The 19,814-nt window shown below is 45.0% G+C and overlaps 1 protein-coding gene across 1 annotated transcript; it reads right to left on the reverse strand.

Moving 5' to 3' along the window:
* Positions 1-268: 268 nt before the first annotated feature.
* Positions 269-16,972, reverse strand: LOC138353664 (mucin-2-like). The gene is made up of 5 exons (XM_069306848.1): positions 16,893-16,972; positions 9,764-10,126; positions 8,947-9,601; positions 3,450-3,534; positions 269-1,617 (listed from the first exon to the last, which is right to left on the reverse strand). The coding sequence occupies exons 1-5, from the start codon at positions 16,970-16,972 to the stop codon at positions 269-271; spliced, it is 2,532 nt and encodes an 843-aa protein (XP_069162949.1).
* Positions 16,973-19,814: the final 2,842 nt, after the last annotated feature.

Genomic DNA, 19,814 nt, shown 5'->3' on the forward strand with positions numbered 1-19,814 from the left:
AAGTTAATGTGATTACCGAATAAAAAGCCCTAGAGCAGGCAAGCAGGGGGCTGAAGACAGGGGCGAGGATGCAGAAATCTAGAGCGAGGAACTGGAGACGAGGTGAAGAGGGGAGATGAAAGACCGTTGGCCCAACTACCGTGGGTAGGAATTGCAGCTGAAGCTGCGGTTTGGTGGTAGAGTGGAGTTCTCATGGGTGCTCGCTGATGTGTCTTGTAGGAGGCAGGGCTTCTCGTCGTGGTGTTCTTTCCAGCTTTGCGTTGGTGTTCTACTGATTCCTTGATTTACTCGGGCACAGATCGTCGGTGTTTTTCTTCTTCCCTGGCCTCCTGGCCGGTTTGTTGGTCTTGCTTCGTGTTGATACGGTGAGGCTATCGTTGGAGGTAGCTTCCAGCCGGAAATCTTCTGTTGTGTAGGGTTGCTTCAGTGGAGGAGAGGGTGTTCCCACCGAGACGTCCTCATCTGATGAGTCAGCTGAGTCAGAAGTAGATGCAGTGAATTTTGGAGGTCGAGTTCTTTCCTGTTGAGGCTTAATGGGAGTTGCAGCTGATTTAGGACGTGTAGAGGGTTCGCACACGAGAGGTGGAACTGTAGCAGTAGTCGATAAAGGAGGCGTCGGCGTCTGGGTGGCTTGTGATGAAGTTGCTGGAGGAGCAGGCTTTGCTGATGATAGTAGATCCGTGAGCACGGCGGCGTTCACGGTGATGTCAGGGACCACGACTGTATCTTGAGAACTTGAAGTGGTGTTGGTGAAGACTTCCTCTGGAAATATGAAAGCTGGAAGACCATTTGCTTTGTATAGAATACTTAATATTCTAACGTATTCCTGGGGGTTATTGCAAGCTATCATGCTGGCCGCCGATGTTAATGCTTGAAAAGTGCTGTTCAGTGGTTGGTCGGTGTGGGCCGGGGGTGATGGCTGGCTCGACGAATGACAGGTTGGCGTTTGGGAGCAGGCTCCCCATTGGCTGGTAGTAGGAGTGGGACGTCCTCCCGGAAGCTCCGGGAAAATGGTGGCTTGGGCGTTGAAACCTGAAGTAGAGGTGGTCGCTGATTGGCTTGTTGCTTCAGAGGTACTGGCTCCGGTTGAAGATGTGGATTTCTCCATGTTTTTAATGACGTCTTGTCTATGAGGACAACGTATGGAGATTGCTGGATGGTCGCCTTTGCACAGCAGACAGCATAGTGTTTCAGACTTGCAGATGGAGTAATGGTGGTCAGCTGAGCAGACGCTACACTTCTGAATACGCTGGGTACATTTGCTGGTGGAGTGGGTGTACTCGTAGCACCGGAGGCACTGGTTGACGATGTGAAAACGTTCCATCTTCACACTGAATGACGGAATGTGAATACCAAAGCTGTAAACACCATTTCTGGAAGCCATAGTAGCCGCAGCTACGGTCTCGAAGGTCAGCTTCAGGGAGCGATTTCTGTTGGAAAAGTGAGCTTCGTGAGGCCCTAGGTCCGGGTTTGATTCCTTGAAGTCGTGCATGAACGCTCTTTCATCAGCTTCATCTTGTTCCACGATCCATTGGCTGAGATCATGAATAACGACAGTGTTCAGCCAGGAACTGGCGTGGGAAGTTGAGACGAAGGTGTTGGTTGGAGAAGTTAGCGCTGAAAGACAGAAGTTTGTCGACTTCCTCCTCACTATAAAAGAAGAAGAGGATGTCCGTGCCTTCCTGTTCGATGTCGTTGGGTGTCACTCCTGCAATGTCTTTAAAAAGATTCAGGAGAGATGTCTTGGAGAATGGTTGCTCGTTGAGGGGCGTACCCCGAATCTTGTAGCGTTTGTGACACATGTTGAGCTTCCTGGTCGCCGATGGGTCTCTCTCAAAGACTGCACGTCACTGGAGATGGCCTCCCGTCTCTACCCGGCATAAAATACCAAGTTAGGAGTGGGGTCTGACCATCTAAAGTGACGAAAGTCTTCTGCCAATTATTTATCCACGCTGCAGTGCTAGGTGCGAGAGAGAAGAACTGGAGCAACGGGAACATGTCCGGCCATGACGGTTGCAAGTTGCTGAGTGTCTTGTGATCGTGATGCAGCTGTGATGACCGTGATGCGTGATGTGATCAGTGATCACTTTTGCAAAAATAATGTTATTTTCCTCCGTATATAAAAAAAAAGTTTTTTTATGTAAATAATGTTTTTTTAAGTAATAATTAAACAGGTAAAATTTGTGCTAAATTTTAAAATTATTTATAAAAGTAGAAACAAAATTAACTTTTTTATAATTGGTTTATATCAATTATAAAATCGTAATAGAAATATAATTCTAAATTACGATGTATTGAATTCAAGAAGAAATAAATAAAAATATCCTTCTCTTCCTCCCACACTCATTCGGTCGTCTGGTCGGGATTTTCTATACCGCCTTGATGGGTAACTTTAATATTCAAAATTGTTTATGTTCATTCCACAAGAAATTTTGTGTTCATACTTCGAATACCTTATTAATAGCCCCTTTATGTACCGTATTCTTAGGCCACTGTCACAGTCGTCAGTAATTGGGGATAACTTAGCTACTGGGCACTATTCTATTCCCCCCCCCCCACCCATTCTCCCCCCTCCAATCCCAAATCCTTATTTTGCAATTGGATGCAGTGCCTGGTTATGGTTATGTTGTGGCTGAGGGTGTGGAGGCTGGTGTTGATGTTGTTCAGGGCCTTGTTGAGGTTGGTGATGCAGTGCCTGGTTATGGTTATGTTGTGGCTGAGGGTGTGGAGGCTGGTGTTGATGTTGTTCAGGGCCTTGTTGAGGTTGGTGATGCAGTGCCTGGTTATGGTTATGTTGTGGCTGAGGGTGTGGAGGCTGGTGTTGATGTTGTTCAGGGCCTTGTTGAGGTTGGTGATGCAGTGCCTGGTTATGGTTATGTTGTGGCTGAGGGTGTGGAGGCTGGTGTTGATGTTGTTCAGGGCCTTGTTGAGGTTGGTGATGCAGTGTCTGGTTATGGATATGTTGTGGCTGAGGGTGTGGAGGCTGGTGTTGATGTTGTTCAGGGCCTTGTTGAGGTTGGTGATGTGGTGCCTGGTTATGGTTATGTTGTGGCTGACGTTGGGAAGCCTTGGGAAGACTAGCGGAGTGTGTATTGTTTTCAAATTTGTTACGTCTCCAATGTAGGGAAAAATTTAATAATATTACCTTAAATTCTTAAAACTCGCCTTCCACCTTTGCCCTTGACATCTTCCTTAAGATATAAGGAAAGTTTCTAAAATGTAATAATGATTTTCTAGATTGTGGAGGTATAAACAATTTAAAAAAATAATTATATTACCCAGGGCCAAACACTGTTTCATTGTATAAATTTATACATCGCTGTAAAAATGTTTACAATGTCACGAAATAGAGATTTATGTAAATGTAAAGAGAAAACTTCGCTGAAAGCACTTATTTGGGGCAGCCCGAATCATTATCCATTTTCCCTTCATCTTCTCCTGTCACTCACTCTCCCCCTTTCCTACTCTCCCCCTCTCTTCCTCTTTCCCTCTCTTCTCTACATACTTTTGCATTTTCTCCCCATCAAACAAGAGCTGTCAATATGGTTGGGAAAACATTAAATCAGCATTTACATAAGATTTACATTTAGGGTGCCCTTATTACACTGAGTCTCCGTTAAATAACGAACCTAAGTAATTTATATAAGTGCAATAGTGTAATTTGTCTCTATATACCTAAGCTGTTCTCTTCCCTTGTGGCCACCTGCTGGCTCTAGGCTTACTGCTCTGTGGCCACCTGCTGAGTCTAGGCTTACTGCTCTGTGGCCACCTGCTGAGTCTAGGCTTACTGCTCGGTGGACACCTGCTGACTCTAGGCTTACTGCTCTGTGGCCACCTGCTGGCTCTAGGCTTAGTGCTATGTGGCCACCTGCTGGCTCTAGGCTTACTGCTCTGTGGCCACCTGACCAAAACACTAATAATAAGAAACACCTGTTGAATGGACAGTTTCTTTGACAACTACTGGCTTCAGAACACGATACACAGTAGCTAAATGTCCCTATTGGTCTAACAACTGTGACGACCACCGTATTAATTGTTAATTGATTCCTACCCACCTTTCATGTTCATAGAAAACGGTACCATCCGTTTGTATGTGCTTCGGCTCGGACGCCAGCAGAGAGGTAAACAAGAACATACAGGACGCCCGCCAAGCTTGGTAGCTACTAGTCATGTAATCGTTTATAAGTATTAAAGTCAGTAACCAAGCAATGGCTTTATATCAACTCTACAACCAAGACTTCCTCAGCTACACACAAACACCACACTGGCGACGAGGATGAACTGTGAAAGCAGGTATTTGTTCAGCTCAAAACACAAGGAAGAAGCATGCTGGCCGGAGGAGGAAGAGAAGCTGTCGGTGAGCACCATACTCGATGCTGTTTGCTAACCAATGCTGTGTGCTAACCAATGCTGTGTGCTATCCAGTGCTGTGTGCTAACCCAAGCTATGTGCTAACCAATGCTATGTGCTGACTGAAGCTGTGTACTGAGGAATCTGGATATCTGCCAATGCCGTGTACTAAATGACGCTTTGATGTTATGTACAAAACTCGATGTTGTATACGAAACGACGCTTCGTGCTACAAAATTCATCATGCTGTGAACTCTGCTGTGTTGACAGTGCTTAAAACTCATCAAACAACAACATTGCTGACAACTGCTGTACCAAATGCTGTGCCAACTGCTGACAACTGCTGTAGGTAGGAACAACACCACAAGTACACTAGACTAGGTAAGAAGTCAGTTGCTGCTATATTGTGCACTGTTGTGAACTTTTGCATTAAAATGCTTGTGTGCTTTGCAAAATTAAAGTAATTACAGTGAATTCTTAACTAACATATACAGTGCAGTAAGTGTTTAGTATTCTGAGGAACATTTTAAGTGATAGGTTTACTTTTATACAGTAAAAAATGGCACATATACATCAGTTTCCTGCATTTGATCCTGACTGTGAACAGACAAACCTGTCACAAAGGTGGACCAAATGGCTTAAAAGGTTTGAAAATTTGTTGATAGTTTCAGACATCAAAAGTGCTGAAAGAAAGCGTGCCTTTCTACTTCATTATGTAGGTGATCGAGTTTGTGACATCTTTGATACACTGAAAGACACTGGTGGTACCAAAGATTACGATTTTGCCAAAGCCAAATTAACTGAACATTTTAAACTTAGGCAAAACACTGCAATGGAAATTATGCATTTCAGGAGAGCCGAACAACTCTCTAATGAAACCGTGGATCAATACCACACACGTCTGCAGGGTTTAGCAGCCCATTGTCAGTTTGCTGATGTTGACAAAGAAATCAAACAGCAAATAATTGAAACATGCACATTTACACGTCTCCGTCGAAGAGCTCTAGAACTTGTTGATGATGAAAGTTCTTTTACCAAGATACTAGATATTGCTCGTCAAATGGAAGATGCTGCACGTGATGCTCGTGTCATGGAGTGCAGTGAAAACAACGATTCTGCCATTGTTACTAACAGTGATGAGGTATGTAAGGTTCAGGGAGGACACCGTGATCATAAAAGATATCATGGCAAACCTAACAGTAAATTGAGCCTAGAACCACATCACAAATGGGGTCAAGGAACAAGACTCAAGCAGTCACAACGACCCACATCAGAGGGTGTTAACAATAAATGTTACAATTGTGGAGGAGACTACCCACACCAAGATAATGTTTGTCCTGCTCAAGGTAAGAAGTGCTATGAGTGTGGAAAACTAGGTCATTTTGGTGCTATGTGTCGTTCCGCACTAAAGAAGCCACAGTCAGTGAATAAAAGCACTGTACGAGGATCAGGTCATAGGGGTCGAGGTGGTAAACACAATATTGCACCTCATATCCAAAATGTTAATAATATAAAAGACAATATGTCATTACAACCAGTCTTAGATGACAGTGAATGTGATTATATTTATGGAGTACAATCAATCACAGAATGGAATGATCTCCCAAACAACCCAGAGACTATAGTATACATTGCTGGTATTTGTCTCAAAGTTCTCATTGACACTGGATCAAACATTGACACCATTGCTGATTGCCACTATGAGAAATTTAAAAAAACAGTTCCCAAAGCTTGAAAACTATAATGGCAAAGCCACTGCCTATGCTTCAAAGGTAGCCTTGCCCAGTGATTGGAACAATCACTGCAGAGATTAAGTCAAAGAGTGCAATGCTCACTACTACATTCCATGTTGTTAGGAATGCAAAGGAGTCTCTACTCAGTTACAAGACTTCAACCAAATTGGGGCTACTTCAGCTTTCTAATGCTGTAGCAGTGGAATCAGCAAACAATGTTGATGCTATTGTTGCTGAATTTTTTGATCGATTTGAACCTACAGATTGTTATACTGATAGGAAAGTTCAGCTGCACATTAACCCAGATGTAATTCAAGTTGCCGAGGAATATGTACACTCTGTAACCTGTGATGCAGTCCCTAAGGCTCTCACTCTTGATGAAATCCGTACTGCAACCCTAGAGGACCCAACTCTGCAAGCAACAGTGGATGCATTGACTAAGAAAAAGTTTCCACGCATCCCACCCTCAGGAGTTGACCAAGATGCATTCAAAGCACTTGAACGCATCCAGACAGAATTAAGTGTTACGCAACAACGCGACACCGTGCTGCGAGGTACTCGTATCGTCATTCCAGCTGTTCTCCAGCAACGTGCTCTGAAGCTTGCACATCAAGGACACCAAGGTCTTGATAGGACCAAACAACTGCTACGAGAAAAGGTGTGGTTTCCTGGCATTGATCGTCAAGCACAGGACATGCATGATGCCTGTGTCCCTTGCCAAGCTGCAGTGGATACTTCAAGACCAACACCTCTACAAACTTCACCACTACCTGCTGCACCATGGACGGAAGTATCGATGGACTTCTGCGGACCACTACCAACTGGAGAGTACTTGATGGTAGTCATTGATGATCACTAACGTTATCCAGAAGTATAAATCATCACTTCCACATCTGCAAAGGCTGTCATCCCGAAACTCTACAAGATCTTTTCAAACTTTGGCATTCCTGAAGTTGTCAAGACGGACAATGGACCGCCATTCAATGGACAAGACATCGTCAACTTTGCTGAGCATATTGGATTCAAACACCGCCGTGTGATGCCACTACATCCTCAAGCAAATGGAGAAGTTGAGAGATTCATTCAACCTCTCATGAAAGCGGTACGCTGTGCTCATGCCGAAGGACGATCCTGGAAACAAGCTATGTATGCTTTTCTTAGGAACTACCGTGCGATACCACATGGAACACTGGGCAAGTCACCTGGTGAACTTTTATTTGGACGTCCTATGAGAATCGCACTACCTGTCATGCCAGCCGAGGTAACGGATAAACATCTCGCTCAGAAGGATGCACTAGCCAAGGACAAAATGAAAATTGCTCATGATCAACGTGCAAAGGAACAATTTATAAAGGTTGGAGACACTGTTCTAGTTAAAAAGAAAAAAGAGGGAAAGCTAGATATGCCATATCATACAAAACCATATAAAGTGATTAGTGTAAAAGGAACTATGGTAACAGCTTGAAATAAAGATCATAGTATAACATGTAATATGGCTTATTTCAAAGTGATTCCAACTAGTGTAGAAAATGATGAAGTGCAAAGTCGTACAAACGATAAAAAAAATGAGTAATAACTCAACAAACAATTCATCAAGGGATATTCTTGTATTTAAGGACTCTTGTCCTAAACGTCATGTTAAACGCCCTATGCAATTTGATGATTAATTGTGTTCCTATGTAATGCAAAGTATTTACTGATTATGCTCAACTAAATTTAATATTGTTTGAATAATGCAGATCCCTCATTCAATATTTTGTAACTTTGTATTACAGTTTCTTTCATTTTTGTTTAACATTGCATTTGTATTTTTAACATTGAAATCCTATGTGGTAAAGATTAAGTTGTTTAAATTCTTTGTGTGCTTAATTAATGTTAAATGTATGCAATATCTCTTGATATGTTAATAACTTACTTTGTATCAATAACTTTGCTTTGTGCTACAAGCATGGTAGACATCCTGTATTCATTCTTTTTAAAGAAAAGGAGGGATGTCATGTTCACAGAAAACGGTACCATCCGTTTGTATGTGCTGTGGCTCGGACGCCAGCAGAGAGGTAAACAAGAGAGCGTACAGGACGCCTACCAGCCTGGAAGCTACTAGTCATGTATCAGCTTAAGTATTAAAGTCAGTAACAAAGCAATGGCTTTATATCAACCATACAACCAAGACTTCCTCAGTAACACACAAACACCACACCACAAAAAGTTTTATGTGTGTAATGTATACTAAAAACTTTGATATTTTTACTTAGAAGAAATTAAATGAAAACGTCCATAGAGCTGGCAAGCAGGGGATGGAAGAACGGGGCGAGGCTGCAGAAATCTTGAGCAAGGATCCGGGGATGAGGTGAAGAGGGGAGATGAAAGATCGGTGGCCCAACCACCGTGGATTTGAGCTTGATCAGATGGAAGTAGAATTGAGTGGGGTGTCATTTGCAGTACACACAGAGGCCGGGAACGCAAGCAGCTGGCAGTGGAGGTTTGATGTCAGATGTTGATGTTAAGTCAGTTCGTTAGTAGTCTTCTTCCTTGTTGGTTTCACCAAACTTTGATCGTTGTTCTTTTTTTTGGGCTTGTCGGTCTTGGTGGTCACGGTTCGTGTTGATGCTTGGAGGTGATCTTTCCTTGGGGGTGATGGTGTACCGACAGATACGTCCTCATCCGATTCATCAGATGAGTGAAGAGCAGGGGTGTTGACACGCTGGGGTAGATTTCTTGAAGGTTGAGTTCTTGAGGGTTGATGTCTTGAAGGTAGAGTTCTCGGAGGGTGAGTAACAGCGGTAGGTACTGCAGCAGAAGGTGCTGCATAGTTGGTACCCTCTATAGGGTCACACCAAGGGTCGATAGCAGCGAAATTTGCCACTGAGACGGGTGAAGGGACAGCAGCAGCTGGAGAAGCGTGTGGAGCAGGAGCTGACAGTAAGTCTGAAAGCGTGGCTGCGTTCACAGTGATGTCATGGTTGGTAACTGGAACTGTTGCAGAAGTGGGGGTCACAGGAGGCAGAGTCTTGTGAGCTGTAGGTACCCGAACAGGATCTGAGGGCTGCATTGCAGTGGCGGAATCGTCGTCGTCGGATGTAGAGTCAGCATCCTCCTCTACAGGGTCAGTTGTTGGAGATGAACGTGGAGCGTTGAAAACTTCTTCAGGAATAATGAAGGTAGGGAGACCGTTCGCCTTGTAAAGAATTTTCAAAAGCCTCACAAATTCTCGGGGGTTATTGCCAGCAGTCATTCTGGCTGTTGATATCAAAGCTTTTACTGTGCTCTGCACAATTAGCTTTGTCTTTGCTTGGGCCGGTGGCGATGGCTGGCTCGACGAATCGCTGGTTGGCGTTTGGGAGCAGGCTCCCCATTGGCTGGTAGTAGGAGTGGGACGTCCTCCCGGAAGCTCCGGGAAGATGGCGGCTTGGGCGTTGAAACCTGAAGTAGAGGTGGTCGCTGATTGGCTTGTTGCTTCAGAGGTACTGGCTCCGGTTGAAGATGTGGATTTCTCCATGTTTTTAATGACGTTTTGTCTGTGAGGACAACGTATGGAGATTGCTGGATGATCGCCTTTGCACAGCAGACAGCATAGTGTTTCAGACTTGCAGATGGAGTAATGGTGGTCAGCTGAGCAGAGGCTACACTTCTGAATACGCTGGGTACATTTGCTGGTGGAGTGGGTGTGCTCGTAGCACCGGAGGCACTGGTTGACGATGTGGAAACGTTCCATCTTCACACGGAAAGGCGGAATGGGAATTCCAAAGCTGTAAACTCCATTTCTGGTAGCCATAGTAGCCGCAGCTACTGTCTCGAAGGTCAGCTTCAGGGAGCGATTTCCATTGAAGAAGTGAGCTTCGTGAAGCCCTAAGTCCGGGTTTGATGCCTTGAAGTCGTGCATGAACGCTCTTTCATCAGCTTCATCTTGTTCCACGATCCATTGACTGAGATCTTGAATAACTACAGAGTGTGCAGTCAGGTACTGGCGTGGGAAGTTGAGACGAAGGTGTTGGTTGGAGAAGTTAGCGCTGAAAGACAGAAGTTTGTCGACTTCCTCCTCACTATAAAAGAAGAAAAGGATGTCCGTGCCTTCCTGCTTGATGTTGTTGGGTCACTCCTGCAACGTCTTTAAAGAGCTTCAGGAGAGATGTCTTGGAGAATGGTTGCTCGTTGAGGGGCGTACCCCTGATCTTGAAGCGTTTGTGACGCATGATGAGCTTCCTGGTGGCCGATGGCTCTCTCAAAGACTACACGTCACTGGAGATGGCCTCCCGTCTCTACCCGGCATAAAATACCAAGTTAGCAGTGGGGTCTGACCATCTAGAGAGACGCAAGTCTGCTGCCAATTGTTTATCCACCCTGCAGTACTAGGTGCGAGAGAGAAGAGCTGGAGCAACGCGAGCACGTCCGACCGCGACGGTTGCTAGTTGCTCGTGATCGTGATGATCTGTGATCCTACTTAGAAGACATTGTTGTAAGTTTCTTTATATACAAATAACATCTTTTTACAAAAAATAAAAATAGAATAATTTTGTGTTAAAATTTATTAATATCTTAAAAATTTCAAATTTCAAATTTTATACTGTTAATCAAATAGTAATATTAAAATATGTACTTGTTACGAACTAATTATATTTAAGAAGTAATATTTATTAATACTCTGCCCTTCCCCCTCCCACCGCAAAAAAAAACACACACATATGGTCATGGTTTTCTATACCGATTAAATGGGCAATTGTTATATTCACAATTTTTGATGTTTCATTCCACCAGAAATTGTGTTGATATTTTCAATACCTTATTAATATCCCCTTTGTGTACTGTATTCTTAGGGCACTGTCACAGTCGTCAGTAAGTGGGGATCACTTAGCTGCTGGGCACCATTCCTTCCTTCCTTCCCCCCCCCCCCCAACTTTCCCAGTCCTATCCCAAATCCTTATCCTGTAACAGGATGCAGGTTTTACAGATGCAGTGCACACTGCATCAACACAGTGCAGTGTTGAGTGCAGAAATATTGAGATATTGCTATTGAATTGAAGAAATATCCAGAAAGCAGATGTTTAACAGTGCCTTACAATGATCACTGCAATGAGCAGTGAGTCCATTCACATGTCAGAGTCCTCACATTCATGAGGGGTCCTGCTTAGTGCATGACGTCACTGGGGGGCCTGCTTAATGCATGACATCACTGGGGGTCCTGCTTAGTGCATAACGTCACGGGTGGGGGCCTGCTGAATGCATGACGTCACTAGGGTCCTGCTTAGTGCATGACGTCACTGGGGTCTCGCTTAGTGCATGTCATCACTGAAGTCCACCTTAGTGCATGACGTCACTGGTCTCCTCTCACTGTCAGTACTTGGTCACGTGACCCTAAATGTGTCACTGAGTACTGTGAAGTTGTTCTACTTTGCACCATCGTGTTTAACGGAAATAATTCATTAAAATACAGAGCCTGACACCAACCTTATTACATAATACACTGTAACACTACAGCCTTTTCCCCTGGGTAGCGTGTCAAGCCGTCCTCATAATAGAACGTCGCATTTTGACGTATAGTCTACCTGAGACCAAAAATAGTCGTACTGGAGAATGGAAGCGGCTCGCTTAAGTGAGTTATTGTCCCGTTTTCTGTTTTGGATTCTCTGGTAGGTTAGGATAAGGGCACTTCAATACGACAGTTTCTTGACGTTTGGAAGCGTTAGGAGGAGTAGCTGAATGTGTATTCTTTTCAAATTTGTTATGCCCTTAATGTAGGGGAAAAAATGGATATTATTTCCTTTAAGCTTTAAATTGTGCCTTTGATCCTTATCCTTGACGTCTTTCGTAAACTCTCTAAGGCAATTTTCTAAAAAATAGTAACGATTTTCTAGATTTTGGAGACATAAGCAATTACAAAATATATATTACCCAACGCCAAAAACTGTTACATTGTATAAATTTTTACATCGCTGTAAAATTGCCCCAATGTCACAAAACAAAGTTTCAGGTAAAGGTAAAGAGAATACTTTGCTGAAAGCACTTATGAAAAGCAGCCCAAATCAGAATCCCTTTTGCCCTTCATATTCTTCCCTTCTCATCCTTTCTTCTATTCAAACTTTAGCATTTTCTTTCCATCAAACCAGAGCTGTTAATATAGACTGGGAAATAATTAAATCAACATTTACATAGTTGATGTTAAGTTGCCTTTATTACACTTAGTCCCCGTCATATAAGAACCTCAGTAATAAATAAAATATTAGTGCTAAAGAGAAATTTAGCAATTTATTTTTAAGTTGTTTTTCCCTTTTCAACCTGTTAGCTCTAGGTTAAGTATACTGTGACTGTGGCTTAGTGCTCTGTGGCCGCCTTCTAGCTCGAGGCTTATAGCTCTGTGGCCGCCTTCTAGCTCGAGGCTTATAGCTCTGTGGCCACTTGTTGGCTCTAGGCTTATTGCTCTATGGCCACTTGTTGGCTCAAGGTTTACGCTCTGTGGGTATCTTTTGACTCTAGGGTAAGTGCTATGTGGCCACCTGACCAAAACACCAATAACAAGAAACACCATCATTACCAAAACTGTGACGACCACTGTAGTACACAGTATCTTAGTGAACCCTACTCACTGAAGACTAAAGTTCAATATGTACATTGTACACTAAAAATAAATGCGAAAAGTCGTGCAACCATTACCTTTATTGTGTTTAAAATAAAAGGTTCTTTGTATATAAATAATATTTTTTTTTAAATTAATAAAAAAACAAACGTTTTTGCTCAAATTTATAAACATCTTAAAATTAAAAAAAAAAGTGCACTTTGTTTCTATATTCTTATTTTGTTAATAAAATCGTAATATAAATATATTTGCAGATTACGAACTGTTGTATTTAAAAAGAAATAAATATTGACATCCTGCTGTTTCTCCCACACTCATAAGGTTGTCTGGTCGTGATTTTCTATACCGCTTTAATGGATAACCACAATATTCAAAATTTTTATGTTTCATTCCACAAGAAATTTTGTATTGATACTTCGAATACCTTATTAAAATCCCCTTTGCATACCGTATTCTTACGCCACTGTTACAGTCATCAGTAAATGGGGATCACTTAGCTAATGGGCACCATTCGTTCCACCCCCCCCCCCACTCCTCCGTCCAATCCCAAATCCTTATCCGGCAATTCGATGCAGTGCCTGTTTATGGTTATGTTGTGGCTGAGGGTGTGGAGGCCGAAGAGGAGTTGGGTGGTGACCGCCGGCCAGGTCGGACGTTCCTGAGGTCTCTCCGCTCCTGGCTAGTGTTTCCGTTGGGTGATTGCTTGTTTGCCCTGCTGGTGGTGGTTTGTCACTGACAGGGTGACGTTTGCTTAGCCATGCAACCCGTTCTCGCAAATTTAATAAGTCAATATTGACTTATTAGTTGCGTGCATAGGTGACATACTAAACATAATAGTTTCCCTTGAAAAGCTTCATAGAAAACACCGACCTTACCTAACCTACTTAGTATGTTAAAATAAGCATCTTATAGCTTCGTAATTACAATTGTTACTTAACCTATTATAGGTATAGGTTAGGTAATAATTGTAATTACGAAGCAATAAGATGCTTATCTTAACATACTAAGTAGGTTAGGTAAGGTTAGTGTTTTCTATGAAGCTTTTCAAGGGAAACTATTATGTTAAGTATGTCACCTATGCACATATTTAATAAATCAATATTGACTTATTAAATTTGCGAGAACGGGTTGAGCCATGGGGACGTCTCGCCCTCCAATGAAGAGGATGTTGTCGGCTGGTCTTACGTTTACTGTGCCGGTGGACCATCCATTGGTTGGTGTCGCCCTGCTGGACGTGCTGCATGTGCAGCTGTCTGACCTGGTGGGTATCCAGCTGCTTCAGGGCCACTGTGCTGTGGCCAAGTTCCGCCACCAGGCTGCCTTTCGGGCGTTTCTCGAGCGGTGTGAGGGGCGTGTTTACCCTCTCCCTGATACTGCTGGCTCCGTTAAGGTGGTGAATCTTAATGTCACCTTGATGTCTGTGGCGGCGCATGGTGCCCCCTTCGAATTTCAGGACGACTTTTTAACCTCCTGTTTCGAACGATTTGGGACAGTGTTAGGTATTCGTTGGAACAAGGTCGTTGCCGGGCACTGTTGGTATGCTTGACGGCTCCCGCACCCTGACGATGTGGCTCAGGTGTAGTGTCCCGTCGTCGATGTCCGTGTTAGGTTACACGCTCCGCTGCCAGTATCGGGGTCAACCGAGCACCTGTTATCGGTGTGGTCACAAGGGTCATCTGGCTGCGGCATGCGACGTGGGAGCGACTGGTCGGGTGCATGTTCTTCACGCGGAGGATTTTCCGCTCCTGTTGCGTTCGGACGGTTCTGAGGACGGTGTGGGTGCCGTGCCTGAGGCGCCTGATTGGCTGTCTGCTGCTCCGCCTGTTGAGGCGAGTTCTCCGGCCCGTGCGACACGTCTGGTAACTGCTGTGGCCCATGGGGATGTTGAGCCGGTGTGTGTGGGTGTTGGGCCGTCGCCTGCACTATGTGTAGTGAAGGGTGTTCCAGTGGAGGTCCATGTCCCGCCCATGCCTGTGGATGTGATACCGGCTCCTGGGGGCGCGGGTTCTGCTGTTTTGGAGGGGGTGCTTCGGCATGGTGAGGTGCCTGCCGTGTCTGTGTGTGTTGACGACTGTAGTTCTGCTCTTTCCATCCCTTTGCAGAAGAGTGCGCGTCGGTGTTCTGAGGCTGTTTCCGTGGATGATGTAGACAGTGTGGGTGATGTGGCCTCTGTGGACTCTTCGGACGGTGCGGGTGTGGCCTGTGTGGATGTGAAGATGGTGGCCGTGCCTGCAGAGGGGCCTGCTGGGCGTGGTGTGGTGAGGTCTGTCTTGAAGCGTTCGCGGCGGGCTTGGAGTGTGTCTCCCCTTCGTGGGGTGCCTTGGGAGGAGGTGGGGGAGTATGGTGATCTGGCGTACCTCGCCGTGGGTAGTGGTGCTGTATGGGGCTCCGAAGTTGCTACCTGTGCCCCCCCTCCTGCGTCACATGCTGTTGGTTCTCCGCAGTGCGGGGTTGTCCCTGATGATCGGGACCTCGTCATGATGTTGCGGAAAAATGTGCGCCAGGGGGCCTCGGCTCCTGTGCCTGGTGGTGGGGTCGATGCTGTGCCTGCTTCCCCTGCTGTTCCCCCTCCTTCCTTGCTCCGGTCTGGGGGTTGCCTAGTCCCGTCTGCTGGGGTCGTGCCCTGTGAGGGTCCGGAGTTGGGCCCTTATCGGGAGGCCCGGCTGCTTCCGATCCCGTGGTGCTCGTCCACTATCTGGGTATCGTCGGAGAAGGAGTTTGTTTATAGGGTGCCAGATAGGATGTCTCAGCCGAGGGCGCAGCCTGGTGGCTGGCTGCCAGCTGACCTGTGGGTGATTTGGGAAGCATACTGCTTGCGCTTTCCGATACACAAGTTTCCAGAGAAGTATTAGTTCCCGTCTTGCACACACTGCTACGCCGTGCGTGGATCAGCTGCTGCTGTGACCACGACGCCCTGCTTCCCGGTGCGGGGTGTCTCCCTCTAACGTCCGCCTCTGTTTTCGTCGCCACTCCTCTCTACAGCCCGTCACATCAACCGCTTTTGACTTTCTTCTCCTCCTAACCATCAACGCGTCTCATTACATCTCTCCTGGTGCAGTCATCGGGAGGGTTAACCCTTCATGCAAACTGTACCTATCCTCAAGAAGAAGAAGAAGAGGGTGTGAAGGCCGGTGTTGATGTTGTTCAGGCCCTTGTTGAGGTTGGTGATGCAGTGCCTGGTTATGGTTATGTTGTGGCTGAGGGTGTGGAGGCTGGTGTTGATGTTGTTCAGGGCCTTGTTGAGGTTGGTGATGCAGTGCCTGGTTATGGTTATGCTGTGGCTGAGGGTGTGGAGGCTGGTGTTGATGTTGTTCAGGCCCTTGTTGAGGTTGGTGATGCAGTGTCTGGTTATGGTTATGCTGTGGCTGAGGGTGTGGAGGCTGGTGTTGATGTTGTTCAGGGCCTTGTTGAGGTTGGTGATGCAGTGCCTGGTTATGGTTATGTTGTGGCTGAGGGTGTGGAGACTGTTGTTGATGTTGTTCAGGGTCTTGTTGAGGTTGGTGATGCAGTGCCAGGTTATGGTTATGTTGTGGCTGAGGGTGTGGAGACTGTTGTTAATGTTGTTCAGGGCCTTGTTGAGGTTGGTGATGCAGTGCCTGGTTATGGTTATGTTGTGGCTGAGGGTGTGGAGGCTGGTGTTGATGTTGTTCAGGGCCTTGTTGAGGTTGGTGATGCAGTGCCTGGTTATGGTTATGTTGTGGCTGAGGGTGTGGAGGCTGGTGTTGATGTTGTTCAGGGCCTTGTTGAGGTTGGTGATGCAGTGCCTGGTTATGGTTATGTTGTGGCTGAGGGTGTGGAGGCTGGTGTTGATGTTGTTCAGGGCCTTGTTGAGGTTGGTGATGCAGTGCCTGGTTATGGTTATGTTGTATCTGAGGGTGTGGAGGCTGGTGTTGATGTTGTTCAGGGCCTTGTTGAGGTTGGTGATGCAGTGCCTGGTTATGGTTATGTTGTGGCTGAGGGTGTGGAGGGTGGTGTTGATGTTGTTCAGGGCCTTGTTGAGGTTGGTGATGCAGTGCCTGGTTATGGTTATAACAATAAGCACTACAATAAACAGCATGAAAGTGGAAGATCCGGACAACGTCTTTATGCTTGATATCCAAACTCCTGTATGTTTTTTCTTCTTAGGAGCATCACATCAATCACCAATGTTTTAAACATAATATACAGTAATTAAATTTATGAATAATAGTAATTACATCTAATCTTAAAGGTATTCCCTGGTAATTAGTTAAAAATACCTCTCCAGCTGTGCAACTATGCAGCAAGGTTGCTCAGATGTATCAGCTACAGAACCTTTAATTGGAAGGATGTGCACCATTTTTTTAGCAATATATATCAACACGAGCGTAGTAGAATTTTCATGAGAATTGACAACATGCCAATGCACTCAGCCCCCCAACCAGTTCTCACAATTTCGTATAGTCATTATTGACTTATTAAATACGTGCATATGTGACACACTAAACATACTAGTTTACCTTGAAAAGCTTCATAGAAAACACCGACCTTACCTAACCTTCTTTGTATGTTAAGGTAAGCATCTTATTGCTTCGTAATTACAATTATTACTTAACCTATTATAGGTATAGGTTAAGTAATAATTGTAATTACGAAGCAATAAGATGCTTATCTTAAAATACTAAGAAAGTTAGGTAAGGTAGGTGTTTGCTATGAAGCTTTTCAAAGTAAACTAAAATATTCACAATAAATTAGTATGTCAAATATGCACGTATTTAATAAGTATATATTGACTATACGAAAGTGCGAGAACGGGTTGAAACATCACCCCTCCTCTTCCTGATTGATGTTCACACATTTACGCCATAAACTGCATATATGTCATATTTTATGCCCTCCAAAGGAAGCAAACAGCCGGGTTTGTCATATAAGAAACTGGGCTCGTAGGGGAGAATTCATCGTCTATATGTTACCTGTATCTGTGTGAGGAGCGAGGTGGTTGAGAGATGGTGTTTGGATTGGCCTTGAAAGCTCAAGGAAATGAATGTTAGATTTTACAGGACGTGTTCTGAGATCGGGGGGGGAGGGGGGGGGGTGGAGGGTCCTCAAAGTAGATTTGAAAGTGATTGATGGACAGTGAGTGTTTTCATGTTCACTAATTAATTAGTGAATTAGATAATATTCTAATAGCGTAATAGTGGCTTTAGGCATTGTATGTACTAGCTCTATCTATAAAGCCAACAAACTTTGTAAAATCTCTTTATGTATGTACCTTACCTAAATAAAAATTATTATTATTATTATTATTATTATTATTATTGTAAGAAATAAATGGGTAATTACACAAAAAAACACGTCTTCCCTAAATTAATGTTTCCTCTTCATCTTCAAAGCAATTGATTCTCACAGTGTTGCAAGAAGTATAGATTACATCGAGGCATGAAGAGAGGGAAGATGGATGTCCTGTCGAGGGGAAACTAGGTAATCTTGCTCTGCCGTTGTATTGATCAGCTGCAGAAGAAGTTGGGTTGGTGTAAACATCTTAGAGTTGCTAACCATAGAGTGTACTTAACTGAGTGCTTCATGTAAAGTGCTTCAGCTATGTCTGATGTCCTTGTATATCTATATCTGTCGATCATGTCAGTGTTGCTGGTCAGCATACCTCAGGTGATGGTCTGGTTGTGTGCAGAAATATTGTGGTATTGCTGTTGAATTGAAGAAACAACCAGAAAGCAGGTGTTTAACAGTGCCTTACAAGGATCACTGCACAGAGCTGTGAGTCCATTCACATGTCAGAGTCCTCAAATTCAAGAGGGGTCCTGCTTAGTGCATGACGTCACTGGGTTCTGCTTAGTGCATGACGTCACTGGGGTCCTGCTTAGTGCATCACGTAAATGTGGTTCAACTTTGTGCATGACGTCACTGGGGTTCAGCTTAGTGCATGACGTCAATTGGGTTCTGCCTAGTGCATGACGTCACTGGGGTTCTGCTTAATGCATATCGTCACTGGGGTCCTGCTTAGTGCACGACGTCACTGGGGTCCTGCTTAGTGCATGACGTCACTTGGGTCCTGCTTAGTGCATGACGTCACTGGGGTCCTGCTTAGTGCATGACGTCACTTGGGTCCTGCTTAGTGTATGACGTTAATAGGGTCCTACATAGTGTATGACGTCACTGGGGTCCTGCTTAGTGCATGACGTCACTGGGGTTCGTCTTAGTGCATGACGTCACTGGGGATCTGCTTAGTGCATGACGTCACTGGGGTCCTGCTTAGTGCATGACGTCACTGGGGTCCTGTTTAGTGCATAACGTCACTGGGGTCCTGCTTAGTTCATAACGTCACTGGGGATCTGCTTAGTGCATGACGTCACTGGGGTCCTGCTCAGTGCATGACGTCACTGGGGTTCTGCTTAGTGCATGACGTCACTGGGGTCCAGCTTAGAGCATGACGTCACTGGGGTCCTGCTTAGTGCATGACGTCACTGGGGTCCTGTTTAGTGCATAACGTCACTGGGGTCCTGCTTAGTTCATGACGTCACTGGGGATCTGCTTAGTGCATGACGTCTTTAGGGTCCTGCTTAGTACTTGACGACACTGGGTATCTGCTTAGTGCATGTAATCACTGGGGTCCTGCTTAGTGCATGACGTCACTGGTGTTCTGCTTAGTGCATGACGTCAATGAAGTCCTGCTTAGTGCATGACGTCACGGGAGTCCTGCTTAGTGCATGACGTCACTAGGATTAAGTACACTGTGGCCACCTGACCAAAACACCAACACCAAGAAACACCAGCGTGACCAAAACACCAACAACAAGAAACACCAGCGTGACCAAAACACTAACAACAAGAAACACCAGCGTGACCAAAACACTAACAACAAGAAACACCAGCGTGACCAAAACACCAACAACAAGAAACACCAGCGTGACCAAAACACCAATAACAGCTGTTGAAAAGTGAGTTTCTGTGACAACCACTGGTCTCAGAACACGGTACACAGTAGCTAAGTGTTATATCACTCTAACAACAACTGTAGTACATAGTTAGCCGGTGGGTGAGCGGACAGCACGCTGTACACATAATCCTGTGGTCCCGGGTGCGATCCCGGGCGCTGGCGAGAAACGAAGGGCAGAATATCTTTCACCCTATGCCCCTGTTATCTAGCAGTAAATAGGTGCCTGGGAGTCAGTCAGCTGTAATGG

Source organism: Procambarus clarkii, chromosome 59 (assembly GCF_040958095.1).
Source record: "Procambarus clarkii isolate CNS0578487 chromosome 59, FALCON_Pclarkii_2.0, whole genome shotgun sequence".
NCBI lineage: Eukaryota > Metazoa > Arthropoda > Malacostraca > Decapoda > Cambaridae > Procambarus > Procambarus clarkii.

Excerpts from the sequence above, each read along its gene's own strand:
- LOC138353664 (XM_069306848.1), bottom strand. The coding sequence starts at position 16,972 with ATGGTGCACATCCTTCCAATTAAAGGTTCTGTAGCTGATACATCTGAG. Across the intron at positions 9,602-9,763 it reads ATCGTCAACCAGTGCCTCCG|ACAAAACGTCATTAAAAACA; the intron begins GTGCTACGAGCA and ends TTGTCCTCACAG. Across the intron at positions 1,618-3,449 it reads GAGAGTAGGAAAGGGGGAGA|CGCTAACTTCTCCAACCAAC; the intron begins GTGAGTGACAGG and ends TCTGTCTTTCAG.